General features: G+C 35.8%; 1 protein-coding gene across 1 annotated transcript; it reads right to left on the bottom strand.

The window, feature by feature from the left end:
- Positions 1–215: 215 nt before the first annotated feature.
- On the bottom strand, positions 216–1,157 carry LOC308431679 (olfactory receptor 10J3-like; the record flags this gene model as incomplete). Its single annotated transcript, XM_080931227.1, has 1 exon — positions 216–1,157. One exon carries the CDS (start codon positions 1,155–1,157, stop codon positions 216–218), a length of 942 nt encoding a protein of 313 aa, XP_080787353.1.
- Between the last annotated feature and the right edge of the window lie 13,614 nt (positions 1,158–14,771).

Below are 14,771 nucleotides of genomic sequence, written 5' to 3' on the forward strand. Positions count from 1 at the left end.
AAGTTGGGCCATGGGGGCAGCTCAGACTGGGCGCCAGAGGTGTGCGTGGCTTTGTATCAGGTTTGTGTCTGAGGAGTGAGAAGACCTCAGGGCCAGTAAAGAGATAAACTGTTTTTTATTATTTAATATTTACTCTAACATATATATGAGCTGAAATAGAAGAAAATAAATTCAATTTCTATATCAACAAAGAAAATGGCTTCAAAGAATGTTTATTAAGAGGAAAGAGGCCTAAGACCTATGGCTTTTCGTAGAGCCTCTTTAACCTCTTTGTTTCTCAAACTGTACACCACTGGGTTCAGTAGAGGGGTGATGACAGTATAAGTCACTGAGATGAGCCTGTCCTGCCCCAGGGAACTCTGGGACTTTGGTTTTAGGTAGATTATTGAGGCACAGCCATAGTGGATGATAACCACAGTGAGGTGTGAGGCACATGTGGCAAAGGCCTTCTTCCGACCTTCAGCTGAAGAAATCTTAATGATGGTAGAGATGATGACAACATAAGAGATGAAGACAAGGCCCATGGGTAAGACAAGGACACAGACACTGACAACAAAGTTGATGATCTCATTGATTGTGGTATCTGTGCAGGCCAGCTTCAGCAGAGGTCTCACATCACAGAAGAAGTGGGCAATAACAAATCCATCACAGAATGGTAGGCCAAACACTGATGTAACCTGGACAATAGCCATACTGAGGCCAATTCCCAGGGACCCAGATGCTAAGAGGGTGCAAGCCTTCTTACCCATGATGACTGAATACCTTAGAGGATTGCAGATGGCCACGTAGCGGTCATAACCCATTGCTGTGAGGAGAAAACAGTTATTGATGCCAAAAGTTAGATAAAAGAAGAGCTGAGTTGCACAGCCTTGGATACCTATAGGCTGGTGTGGATTAAGAAGATTAGCTAGCATACGAGGAATAATGGCAATGGTATAGAAAGTCTCAGAGATGGAGAGCATACTCAGAAAAAAGTACATGGGTGTATGGAGATGACGGTCCAGACGAATGATTGTCACAATGATCACGTTGCCAGACAGAGTCAGAAGGTACAATGTTAGGAAAGCAATAAAGAAGCCAAGCCTGTACTGCCAACCAAAGCTAGAGAAACCTTCAAAGAGGAACTCTGCCACAACTGTGGAGTTTTTCTTTGGCATCGAGGCACGCGATAGGCTTCCAAAAGCTAGGTAAAGGGAAGAAAGTTATGATGAATCAAATATAAATGAGTAGACAGGACATTTTGAGCTTTAGACCTACCATTACAAGGACTCAGCTTTGGTGCCTTGTTTCATCTTCCTCTGTGCCAACCCTCTTTTTTGGAAGGGTTATTGGAGGGAAAGTCTTAGATTAAGAAGAAAAAGAGAAATGGTACATAGAGTAAATTCAAGGTAAATTGACAGTGACTTTATTTCAAGTTTTCAACCACATATCCAGAAATTGAGTTGCTGAAGCATTTGATAGTTCTATCTTTAAAATTTAAAGGCATTTTTCCTACTGATTTTATTATTTTATATTCCCACCATCAATATAAAAGATTTTTAGTCCATCCAAACTGTTCCCAACTCTTGCTTATATCTTTTTAAGTGGTTTGTAATACCACCTCATTGTTAACAACTACCTTCTTGTGCTGTGGATTTTCCTTCTCCTCATGATTAGTGATACTGAATAACGTTCTGCTCATGTGAATTAAAAAGAAAACTTTTACATGGTGGACTCTTCATATATATTAGCATTCACTGTGTCTCGGTGCATGAACAGCAACTTATGGAAACCTTTTAGATACCCCTAGACTTTATAAATAAAAACATGGCATCCATATAGAACAGAGCACTGTCCAGCCTTAACAAAAGGGAACACAGCATCTGCAATAGAATGGATAAATGTGTTAGAATAAGTGACTTACAGGACAACAAATAGTAAATGATTTCTTTTATATGAAATTCTCAAAAGTGTCAAAAGGAAAAAGCAAAGAATGGTATTTACCAGAGTATAATACTAGAGAATTATGGCTTGGTAATTCAAGTATTGTAATATTTTACCTATACTAAAGAATGGGGCTTTCATATTATCTCTACAAATTAATGCATATAGTTGATGATATTGCATCACCAACTTAAAATTTGTTAGAGGTTTTGACTCATGTTAAGAGCCTTACTACCAAAGGGTAGAAAAAGCAACAAGAGGCACAAGAAAATCCTTAAAATTAATAATTTTAGGAATGAAGTATCTATGGTCAAACTTGTCACATGTATATATTTAACACACATCCAATTTAGCAGATAAATTTAGTAGGTAATTAAACACGTTTTGGCAAAACTTGTTTGCTTCTTAGTTATTAGAAAATTGGATCTAGGTCATGGAAAGGGCAGTTGAAATATTAAATATGACCAGCTCTTTATTTCATCCACAATATATCTTGAACTAGGACTCCTGGGACCAAATGAACACTTACCCATTGAAAGATAAACATCATCAGATATTGATTTTTTCCATCTTATTAACTGTAGTCAATAACAAGTTCCCTGCAAAGACCCTAAGATGAATTCTCTACAGAACCCTACTCTAGTGTTCATTAACTCCATGATCCTAGAATTGACCACTCACTGTCTTCCTGAAAGGTGGAAGAAGCTGCATGTCTGCTGCCCTATCTTCCCAGAGGGCCTGCAACAACTATCCATTCACATCAGCAAGCATGTTTTCATGAAGACAGTATAGAAAATTTTGAATTTTAACCTCAAGGAAGAAAAATCATAAATGAGCCTGGCATTACCATTTGAAAGAGGGAGTGAGCATCAGAATGGGACAATTAATTTAATCCCAGAAATACCCACTATTTTATATTCATTTTGTTTTTTCATTCCATGCTGTTTTTGGGAGAGAAAGGAGCTAGCCCATTTATAAGTTTTGTCTTCCTGTAAGTGATCTCATCCTGAAAGACTCTACTGGGTCAGATCCAATTTTGGGCACTTAGCCAAACTCTAGGGAGATAGAGATCTGAAGAGACTACTCTTAAGAGCACTGAATACTCTTCCAGAGGACATGGGTTCAATTCCCAGTGCCACATGCCAGCTTACAATTGTCTGTAACTCCACAATCTGATATCTTCATACAGACACATATAAAGGCAAAACACTGATGCACATAAAAATATAAAAGGTACATTGGATTGTTTCCGTTTCATTTTCATTCATTCCAAGGCAATTCTTCCTAAAGATCTCTTTTCTGTCCCCATCCACTCTTCTTTCTATTTCCCACCAACACTCAACATTTTTCTCATCAGCACTCAACATCTGATGTCTATTATAATTTCTGTATTATTGCTGTTGTTTCTAAACCCATTTTCCTTATTTGATTAATTGAAGCTCACGTCTTCCTTCCAAATGCTGAAATCATGCTTTTCCAAAAGATCTGCCCATTAAATACTCCTGCATAAATCCCACGATTGTTCTTTAAACCTTAAAGCATAATATTCAAATTCACTTGAAAATTAATTATAGTAATATAGCAGAGAGCTGCCATGGACATTAACCAGGTTAATGTAGGTGAAAAATCTGGTCTGGTACTTTATATACAGGAAGCCCTTAAAAATGGGAATTTTATTAGTGGATACTCCTTTTTTACATTGTAAACATGAGCCAGAATCCATTATGGAGAGGATGAAGGTAACAAATTCAGTTAAAAATTCAGAGATTTGTAAAAAATCACTTGACTATTGTAAATTTGACTTAAAATTTTTATCATTTCTTTCCTATTGCACATAGGATTATTTAATAGTTAAAAATTAAACTTATCTCAGCCTAGGAGATAGTTCATTGATAAATAAACTAGCCATGAAAATCTGGCTGTCAGAGTTAGATCTCTGACACCATTCAATGATAAAAAGAGAGAATTAATGCCACAAAATTATCATATGACCTGGACACATATGCTGTGGCACTTGTACCTACACACATACTCACATACATCATGTACACACAAACACACAATAATGAATAAAATTTATCTAATAAAACCCTCTCTGAAGGTTAAACAATCAGATGTATACTTACATGCTATCCTCATTAAGGTGTAGAGTATGTGAAAAAATTAAATTTGTTTTAATTTGCTCTCATGGTGGTATCAACCATTTTACTTCTCCCTTGCGCCAGAACAACCTATCTAGTTAAAATATGTGGGGGCATTCTTCACTGGCACTCTGGTTCTTTGTAAAGTTAAGATAAATAGTTTCAAGCCCATTAGTGATAATCCTGTCATAGCATGTGTACATAACTTTCACACTAAAATTCATGCATGTTACTCCTAGCAGTAATCCCACTTTATTTACTAATAAACCTCTTTTGTGCCTACAACCTGGCAGATCCCTGTTTCCATTTTATACCATTCCATTTGAAAGTTGTAAATTATTAACATCTTTAAAGACTTAGCCTCAGCAAAATATGTGGTAGACACCAGGAAACATAATAGTCAGTAGGGAGCACAGAATAGGATGGCACATTAAAAGCTCTGGCAAAAGTAAGAGCATGTAATTAGTGTCTTGGAAAGTCAGATGAGGAGGAAAAGGAAAGAGAGAGAAAAAGCAATAATGTAGAGATTAAAATAAACCATCAAACTCAGAAAATTTCTGTGATCTTGAATTTTGTGTTACCTTCCCTTCTTCAAATAAACAATAAAGTATAAACACAAGGCTTACTCATAGCCCAATATTAGATAAACAAAATATCTCCATTTTTTTCTGAAAAAACTCTTACCCTGTTGCCTTATGAATTTTTAAATATTTTGTTTGTTTTGGAGGTTATAATTTAATTATGCCATTTCTGCTTCTCTTTCCTCCCCCCAAACTCTCTCACATACCCTCCTTAATCCTCTCTAAATTTATGGCCTCTTTTTTTAACTACTGAATTTTTAATGTCTCCTATGCATTTTGGTTGCTAAGACTAAAACATGCCTTATTTTATCCTTCAAAATAATTTCTACAGCAATTCACTTTGTTCAATAGTCACAAATAAAAGACTATGTTAGTGGTAGGGAGAGACAGAAATGACCATGGCAGTCTTCACATGCTTGGAGATTGCATTCTTGGATAGTCTTTGAAATGTTACCCCAATAAAGCCCCTTGAAGTTTGCTCACTTCTCTGCCTTAGTTAGTGATTCATCTATATTCCCAAATTCTCAGAAATCACATTTTTTTTCCTATAAGATACTGGGCATCCCTTATACAACAAACTTCAGCTGTCTGGAACACATGCTGTAGTGAATCTCCCCACCCTAAATACAAAAGGAAGTCAGACTCACCAGGTATTCTCTTCCTTTGTGTATTTAGAGGGCTATACTCATATGAGTCACATCCACCATGCTGGAAATGTGATCATCTAAAATAATAGACTGCAAATTTTACTGAGTTGTAAAGTGTTTTAAAGGGTTTTGTTAATGCCCTTCATAGTATCATTTAAATTCACCCATTTCTTAACTAGAGGATGCAGAATAGTCTGTGAGTTTTCTTATAATATAGTTTCTAATGTCTTAGATGCAAAGTTATGCCATAATCACTACCTCTCCTTTGCTGATAATTCTCTGTGCGTCTTCCAAAATGTCATACCTAAAGGAAATCATTTAAGAAAGGAGACAATGCTGGGTACAGCCATCCTGTGTTTGAGATCAAAGGGAAGGATGACAAGTTCTACAAGACTTTCAATCCAACTCGGTAGAGTAAATAGACATTGGACAAGTTAGAAGTAACTATGGATAGAATTCTTAGTAAAGTATTAAACTACTATCCCAAGTGCTGGGCATCCCTCTCCAAAACAGCATATTTTCTCCCCAGTGGACAATGACAGAATTCAAAACACAAACTACAGAGTAGTATCTTGAGACCTTGTTACTGAGACTGCTTATTACCTAATCCGGAGAACACATGGGAATGCAGAGATAACTGATCTATTAGGAGCAATCTCTAGAAATAACTAATTTTCCTTTGGGGAGTAGCCATGGTTTTTTTGAGGGATATATCATGTGTCCTTTTTCCCAATAGCAATAGAAGGTTTACTGTATCCTGAGAAGCAAGTATATGCCGTGATTTAGTAGGACTTGAGCAAGAATGCATATTTCCAGGGACACATATGGGTGATACCTAGTGCTAAGACACTAAAATCAAGTTTAAAATTTTTGGGTGGAATCACAAATCCTGTTTAGAATGAATTTTATATATTTTTATTTTTATCTAACTATTTTTTTACAGCCCAACTAAAGTTTTTCTCCTCTCCCCTCAGTCTCCATCCCCAACAAACCCCATCTACTTCTCTGTTTCTCTTAAGAAAAAAAGCAGGCCTCCCATGATTATCAACAAGGCATAAAATATCAACTTTCAGTAAGACCTCTCATATTAATGATAGATGAGGCAAACCCAGTAGGAGGGAAGGGTTACAAAAAAATACAACAGAGTCAGAGACAGCCACTTTTTCCACTATTAGGAGTCATATAAGAACACTAAGCTATACAACTGTAACATATAGGCTAAGAGCTTAGGTCAGTCCCATGAAGTTTCCCTGGTTGTCAGTTGAGTATCTGAGTGTCTATGAGTACAAGTTAGTAGATTATGTGGGTTTTCTTGTGTCCTTGACCTCCCTGACTTCTACAATCCTTCCTCTCCTTCTTCTACCTCTCCCTCCCCATCAGGACTTCATGAGTTCTGCCTAAAGTTTGACAATGGGTCTTTGAATCTGTTTCTATAAGTTGCTTGGATGAAGCCTCTCTGATGACAATTGGGCTAGACAACAATCTATGCGTATAACACAATATCAATAGGAATCATTTCATTGACTTGGGTATTTGATTGTTTGTTTGCCAATCATGCTTGGTTCCATTCCATATTCCTGGGCTATCCAGCCTCTTGCTACTGGCCCTCCATTCCTCCAGGCAGTGTCAGGGGCTGCTCCTTCTCATGGCATAAGTCTCAAGATGGACCAGTCACTGTTTGGTCACTCCAACAATTTTTGCTTTTGAAATCTATTCTTCTTTTGACGGATGTCTATGTTGTTTCCACTTTCTGGCTATTATGAAGAAGGCTACTAAACTATAGCTGAGCAAGTACCCTTGTGGTATGAGGGAGCATCATTTGGTATATAGATTTCTACGAAGGATTGAAGCTGTGTCTTAAGGTAGATGTATTTCCAATTTTCTGAGGAACTGCCAAATTGATTTCTAGAGAGTCTGTACAAGTCTGCACTCCCACCAGTAATGTAGAGTGTTTCCCTTGCTCCACATCCTTACCAGTAGAAGCTGTCAAGTATGTCTTTGATCTTAGCCATTCTGAAGGATTTAAGATGGAATCTGTTGTTTTCATTTGCATTTTCCTGATGGCTTAGGATGTTGAACATTTAAGTGCTTCTTCCTAATGATTTCAGATGGCTTTTTTGAGAATTCTTGTTCAAATCTGTGTCTCATTTTTAAAATTGGATTACTTGGTTTGTTGATATCTACTGTTTTGAGTTCCTTATATATTTTGGAAATTAGCCCTCTGTCAGATATGGGATTGACAATATTTTTCCCATTCTGTAGGCTGCTGTGTTGTTCTTTTGACTGTGTCCTTTGCCTTACAAATACTTTTTAGTTTTATGAGTTTCCATTTATTACTAGTCAATCTTAGGGCCTGTTCAATTCATGTTCAGTTCAGGAATTTTCTCCTGTGACAGTGTTTTCAAGTCTATTGTGTAATTTTGGCATTTTAGAAAGAAATCAACTATCTATATGTGTTTGAATTTAGTTATGGGCCTTTGATTTGATTCCCATGATGACTCTATAATCCACTATATAAACAAACTAAAAAAAAATCTTATGTTCATCTTATTAGATGCTGAAAAGCATTTGACAAAATACAACACTTTTTCATGTTAAAAGTTTTTGGAGAGATCATGAGTTCAAGGTGCATACGTAAGCATAATAAAAGCCATACACAGCACATCAACAGTCGATATCAAATTAAATGGGGAGTTACTTGAAGCAATCCCACTAAAGTCAGGGACAAGACAATGTTGCCTACTCTCCCTGTCTCTATTCACTATAGTATGTAACATTCTAACTAGAGTAATAAGACAACAAAAGGAGATCAAGGAGATACAAATTGGAAAAGAAGAAATCAAGGTATCACTATTTGTAGATGATATAATAGTATATATATAAGCAATCCCAAAAAATTCTACCAGAGAACTTTTACAGCTGATAAACAAATTCAGCAAAGTGTGTGGATATAAAATTAACCCAAGCAAACCAGTAGCCTTTCTACATGAAATGGTAAATGGCTATGAGAGAAAATAAGGAAACAATAACCTTCACAATACTCATAAATAATATAAAATATTTTGTGGTAACTTTAATTAAATAAGTGAAAGATAAGTATGGCAAAAACTTCCAGTCTCTCAAAAAAGAAATTGAAGACAACCTCAGAAAATGGAGAGATCCCCATTCTCATGGATTGGTAGTATTAACCTAGTAAAAATGACCATTCCACCAAAAGCAATCTACAGATTCAATGCAACCCCCATAAAAATTTCAATACAATTCTTTAAAGATATGTCCCTTTTTCATTTCTAATTTTAAAATTTGGATATTCTCACTCTGCCTTTAAGTTAGTTTGAATTTGTCAATCTTGTAAATTTTCTCCAAAACTAACTCTTCATTTCATTGATTCTTTGTAATGTTTTATTTGTAACTATTTTATTGATTTCAGGCATGAGTTTGATTATTGCCTGGCATCTACTCCTCCTAGGTGGGTGGGAAACCTGGGCTTCCAGGGAGCAGAGAGATCTCTGTGGAGTGCACACGGAAAGTGCACCCCCTACCTTGCCCTGCCCTGTCCGATCCAGCTACCAGGAACAGAAATTTCGAACTTGTTTCCACCCGGTGGTGACTTCAGGACGCAGAGCGGAGCCTGGCCCATCTGCCACCCGGAACGGCAGCTCGTAAAGGCTGAACAACTTGTGAGTGGGGGACCTAGGCTACTGGGGAGCGGAGGGATCTCTGCAGAGTGCATAAGAAAATGGCTGCATCTAGAGAATATCATCCTGAGTGAGATAACCCAGTCACAAAAGAACAGACATAATATGCAGTCATGGATATTGGGATGCTAACCCCAGAGGCTTGCACTCCCCCAGAAACAACTCACAGACTGTATGAAGTCCAGGAAATAAAGAAAACAAAAAAATATATTTACAAAACAAGAAGACTTTGACAATTTCCATGTTGCGTTTTGTTTTGCATGTACTTTATGCTCATTGTAACTATTAGGTTTTCAATGCATACTGTCAAGCCCCTGAAAAAATCAAGTACTGACTAAAAAATATATTCACATAGCTTTATGTAAAAATTATTTTAATATCTGAAAAAACAGTACTGACAAAAATGTATAATTTTAAGCAAAAAATGTTTAAAATCTGTACATTTATCTTTGTTTTGTAAAATAAAGTCGTTAAAAAAAAAAAGAATGGCTACACCTTGTCACTTCTTGGGTACATTTGATTCAGCAACAATTTTCTAGGCTTTTCTTTCTGAGGTGATGTCTATCTTTGATTTTGAAGTATGTTCCTTGAATACAGCAAATGATGAATTTTTTGTTAGCTTCTATTTATGCTAGTCTTATTCTTTTTTTAGGGAATTGAGTCTACAAATGTTAAGAAATATTAATGATTAAAGATTGTTAATTAGTACTATTTTGTGTTGTTGCCAGTAGTAGTAGTAGTAGTAGTAGTAGTAGTAGTAGTAGTAGTAGTAGTAGTAGTAATTGTGTGTGTGTGTGTATGTGTGTGTGTGTGTGTGTGTGTGTGTGTGTGTGTGTGTGTGTGTGTGTGTGTGTGCTTCCTTCCTTCTGGATTTGCTTGTGTGAAATTTTTTGCTTTAGTGTTTTCTTGAGTGTGGTTACCCTCACTGAGTTCGAATTTTTCTTCTAGTGTCTTTTATATGACTGTATTTGTGGATAGATATTGTTTAAATTTGTTTTTGTTGCATAATTTTTTTTCTTCATCTGTGTTGATTGAAAGTTTTGCTGGCTACAGTAGTCTGTGCTGACATCTGGAGTTTCTTAGAGTCTACAAGACATCTTTCTAGGACCTTATGGCTTTTAGGGTCTCTGTTGAGAAGTTGCATGTGATTCTAATAAGTCTAACACTATATGTTACTTGGCCTATTTCCTTGCAGCATTTAACATGCTGTCATTTTGCTGTAAACCCCGTGCTTTTATTATTATGTTGTAGGGAGACTTTTTATGATCCGATCTATTTGGCGTTTTGTAAACTTATTATATGTTTATAAGAACCTCTTTCTTTAGGTTAGGGAAATGTTCTTTCCTTATATGGTTGAAAATGTTTTCTGAGATTTTGAGATAGAAATCTCTTTCTATTCGTATTATTCTTAAGTTTGTCCTTTTCATATTGTCCTTCCTGTATCTTTTGTGTTAGAGAAATTTTAGATTGAATATTTTCATTGACTGATATGTCAATTTCTTCTATTCTATCTTCTTAGTCTGAGGTTCTTTCTTCTATCTTTTATATCCCATTGATAATGCTTGTATCTGTAATTCCTGTTCTCTTTCCTATGTTTTTATTTCCAGGGTTGCCTCTGTTTGTGATTTTCTTTATTGTTTCTATTTCCATTTTCAAGTCTTGTGCATCTTTATTCATTTCCTTCAACAGTTTGATTGTGTTTTCTTGTATTTTTAATGGATTTATTCATTTCCTCCATCATCTTCATAAGATTGGACATGTAGTCATTTTCCTGTGCTTCAGCTATGTTGCAATATCCAGGGCTCAATTTAATAGGATAGCTTGGCTCTGTGGTGTCTTATTGCCCAGGGTGTTGTTGATTGTGTTTTTAGGCTTGCCTCTGGCTATATGGCTTTGGAATTATTATGGGTTTAGAGGCAAATTTCTGAATTTATCCTTAGATGGAGGTTTTCCCCCTTGGTTTCTTTTTCCTTCTGTGTTCCTCTGACCTGAATAGCCTGGGTTCATATTAACCAGCAAGTCATCAAATCCAGTAGGATGACTCCTCTGAAGTTTATACAGCCACTGTGTCCTCTTAGGATTTGGGTCCAAAAATTGTCTCTGGGTTTCCAGGTACTTCTGGCTGCTCTGGGGTTCTGGGTATTTGTGTGTACTCTAGAATTTCTAATATGGTGTGGCCCATAGTGAAGCAGAAGTTTTCAGCCAAAGTTGTGGGCCAGAATATGGAGTCCTGAGGAGAAATTTCTCTTGTGGGTCACTTCATGTAGTGTTTACAGGCAATGTGATGTGTTTTTACCATTGATTCCTAGAACCAGTGGGTCCTCTGGTAAAAATGCCAGAATTGTGGACAAGAATATGGAACCCTGGAGTGGAGTTCTATTGGATGCTGTTGCATAAGTTTAAGGATTATTAGAATGTGTGAGGTATCTGTGGCCCTTAATACCAGAATGACCTCCAGTAAAGCAGAAATCTTCTGCTGGAGTTGTAGGCCAAAATATGGAGCCCAAGGTAGAGATTTTTTTTATATATATTTTTAAACTGGCATTTTTCACTTCTGCATTGATTATCTCATATCTTACATCATTCTAAAGCCTTCAGCTCAATTGGCCTTAGGTATCAGGTCATTCACTATCTACTACTTACAGCTACATTTAACTTTTCATAGCCAGAATATAATTTAGTAGGTCTTTAGTAAAATTTTAAACAAAATTTGAATATGTTCACCTCTTTACTCATTTAACATAGACTTTTTACTTCTGACTTAATTGTGTTCACTTTTACTACTTTTTACTTTTCTACTTGCTCATATTTTGTTACCCCATTTCCCTTAGAACTAGTTATTTTAAAAACCATTACTAAGAATTATCACATATTTGATATTAAACTATAAAATGTATTTTTTTATTTCATTATATGTTTGGTTAAAAATCTGAAAATGTTGAAGCAACTCTGGACTTTGTCTTATATTTAAAATTTTTAATATTCTTTACCCTTATTTACTCTCTTTGGTTGGTAAATAAAAGTTGCTGTATAATATAATACTTAGGTCTTCTTAGTTGTATAAAAGCATCACTATTGTTGTTGTTGAATAAGCCTGGAATACAAAGAATCTCCCTGTGGCAGGTATAGTTTCTATGAAAATAATCCATTTTCAAATTTTTTGTTCCTCTGGCTCCTACACTCATTCCATCCCTTTTCCATGATATTCCCTGAACCTTATATGCATTAGTTGTGTGGATCAAGGGGACTGGATAGGGTAAATCAGATTGCCTTGAATACCACAGGAATATTTGTTCTCCGCATTTGATCTGTTGTGTTTTTCTTTAATGCTCCCCATATTTTGCAAAAAGCAGTTTCTTTGTTGAAGGATGAAAGCTACTTTATTTGTGAGTATGTAGATAAATACTTAGAAACCATACACATGTAATTACTATGGGCACTAATCAGATCAGATTGTATCTATATATTGTATATGATATATGTTTGTATGTATGTATGTGTGAACAAAAATAAAGAAAAACAAAAACAATGAATTTCAGAAAGTGTAATGGTAGTAACCCAAGCATGGCTGGATGGAAGAAAGTTAAAACTTAGATAATTAGAGCTAGAGAAAGGATTGAAAGAGCTGAAGGGTTTGCAACTTCATGAGCAGAATAACATCATCCACCAGCCAAGGCACTGAGGTGGAGAGGGTGATTGGTAGAGGAAGCACATTCATGGAAGCAAGTTGAGGGTGAGGCGGGAGAGGAGTGGGGGGTATAACATTTGAAATGTAAATACAGGGAATATTCAATAAAATTGAAAAAAAAAATTAAATAATGGATGGCAAGAATTCCCATAGATAAAATGTTTACAGACTCTTGATATTCCAAATTCAAATTTTTGATAATTTCAGGTAGTCATTTGCCTTTAGTAAATTCTATTCCTATTTCTGGAAACATTTTTTCTATGATATAATTTTGTTTTCTACATTTTTACTCTCCTCTTCTCTGTAGAAGTTTTATAAATTATATAATTTGTAACTGTCTCTGAATCCTTAACTGGCTCCAAGCCATAGAACCATCAACTGGGTAGATTTTAAAAGATATACTTACTTTCAGAATATTACTGGTCAATGCTTCTGAACTGACACTTTTTCAATAGATAACAAGCAGATTTCTGTTTGAAGATTCTCAAATGCCACATTAAGAAATGAAATCTTGGCTTTAATGTTTCTACAATAAACACTTTCCAGTGAGTTCCTCTATCCCTAATCATGTTCTGGTTTGTTTTCTCATTTCTAAATGTGTTAAATGAGATAGCGTGTGGCAATATGTTTCATCTCTACTGCTTTAACCAATTTCCTGAGTGAACCATGACACTATCAGTTATAAGCAAGCTGCAGAATGAGAGAAGGCTCTGAATTTAGTCCAGTGTAAATAGTTCTACAACCAATGTACTGTGGCATAGTAAGTGCACTGTATTTCATACTAACAAGTGTTTTAAGAGTCCAAGGCGACAGAACCACTCCTTTATTCTTTATCTCTGCTCTGAGAATTTGAAGAGACTATTATCATTCTCCATATAATGAATTAGATGGTATTTTATTAAGCTGACTCAAGAGGCTCACACTGCAACCCATTCAGATATAATTTTTCAAAAAACACACTTTCTATAAATAATCACTTTTTGAAAATTGGTTCATGTGTCACTGCTGGGTAAAGACAGGTTACTTGACCATGTGTGTTAAGTTTCCTATGGAGGATTAGTTTTTGGGGTCTCAAAAATTCAGTGTTATCACTTTGCCTTTCATGAGAGCTCTGGCATTCCACAGGACAGTACCTTGTATCCCCCCCATTGTCTTTCCAAGGCCTGAACCTCTAGTCTTTTTATATTTTATATTTAATGCCACCTTTTTATATTTTAATTGTGACTTTATATATGATTATGTCATCACTCCATAGAAGCTTTTCTAACTCATAATATGCCTAAAGTTGTACAAAACTTCATGTACCTTCAGTTTCATTACCTCCAACATGATCTCTTCCTCACCATCTCGCTCACAATGAGATGTGTTTCACATCATGAAATGAGTAACATTAACTCATCAAGTAATTTACTCATCTTCTCTTTCTTTACATTGGCTTAATCTACTTGACTGACAGATGTCTTCAACATTCCAACTCAAATTCTGTGACTCAGAAAATCATTGAAAGACATTGTGAAGTAAGCTAGCATAACCTTCCCCCTCTACATTTTCCACTCTAGTATTTATTTTTCTTCTAGTAATACAACTGTAATATTTCTAGTTTGAAATTTGCCTGCACGGGTAGGCAATATAGACCTTAAACAAATCCATTCCCCTAGTCAAGAAGACAGTAGGAGAGAAGATCCAGTCCACAGTCTACTTCTTAAGCCATGTGTTTTAAAGAAAGCTCATTGGCTAAAATCTTGAGTTACCTTTACTAATGGCACAAATGCACTGTCTGGTGAGCAAATGTTTGTACAAAGGCTGCACCTGTCCAGGAAAATGCTCAACATGCTAATGGCTTATCTTCAGCTTGTTGAGTTTTCCTACTTAATAATCCCATAGAAACAAACACACTTACTGATTTTATTGATTCATTGACTGTGATCAGGAACCAACTTACTGCCTTGCCCATGAGTGGATGCTCAATACTATTTGTTTATTCAATAAAAGAGAAAACACCCTCAGAAATAAAATAACATAGTTACTTTCTTGGTGTGTTTATTCTGGGTTTTCTGGTTTGCTAACAAAATGTGTTTCCTTTTCTAAGATGG

The sequence above is a fragment of the Micromys minutus genome (assembly GCF_963924665.1).
Source record: "Micromys minutus genome assembly, chromosome: 1".
Lineage (NCBI taxonomy): Eukaryota > Metazoa > Chordata > Mammalia > Rodentia > Muridae > Micromys > Micromys minutus.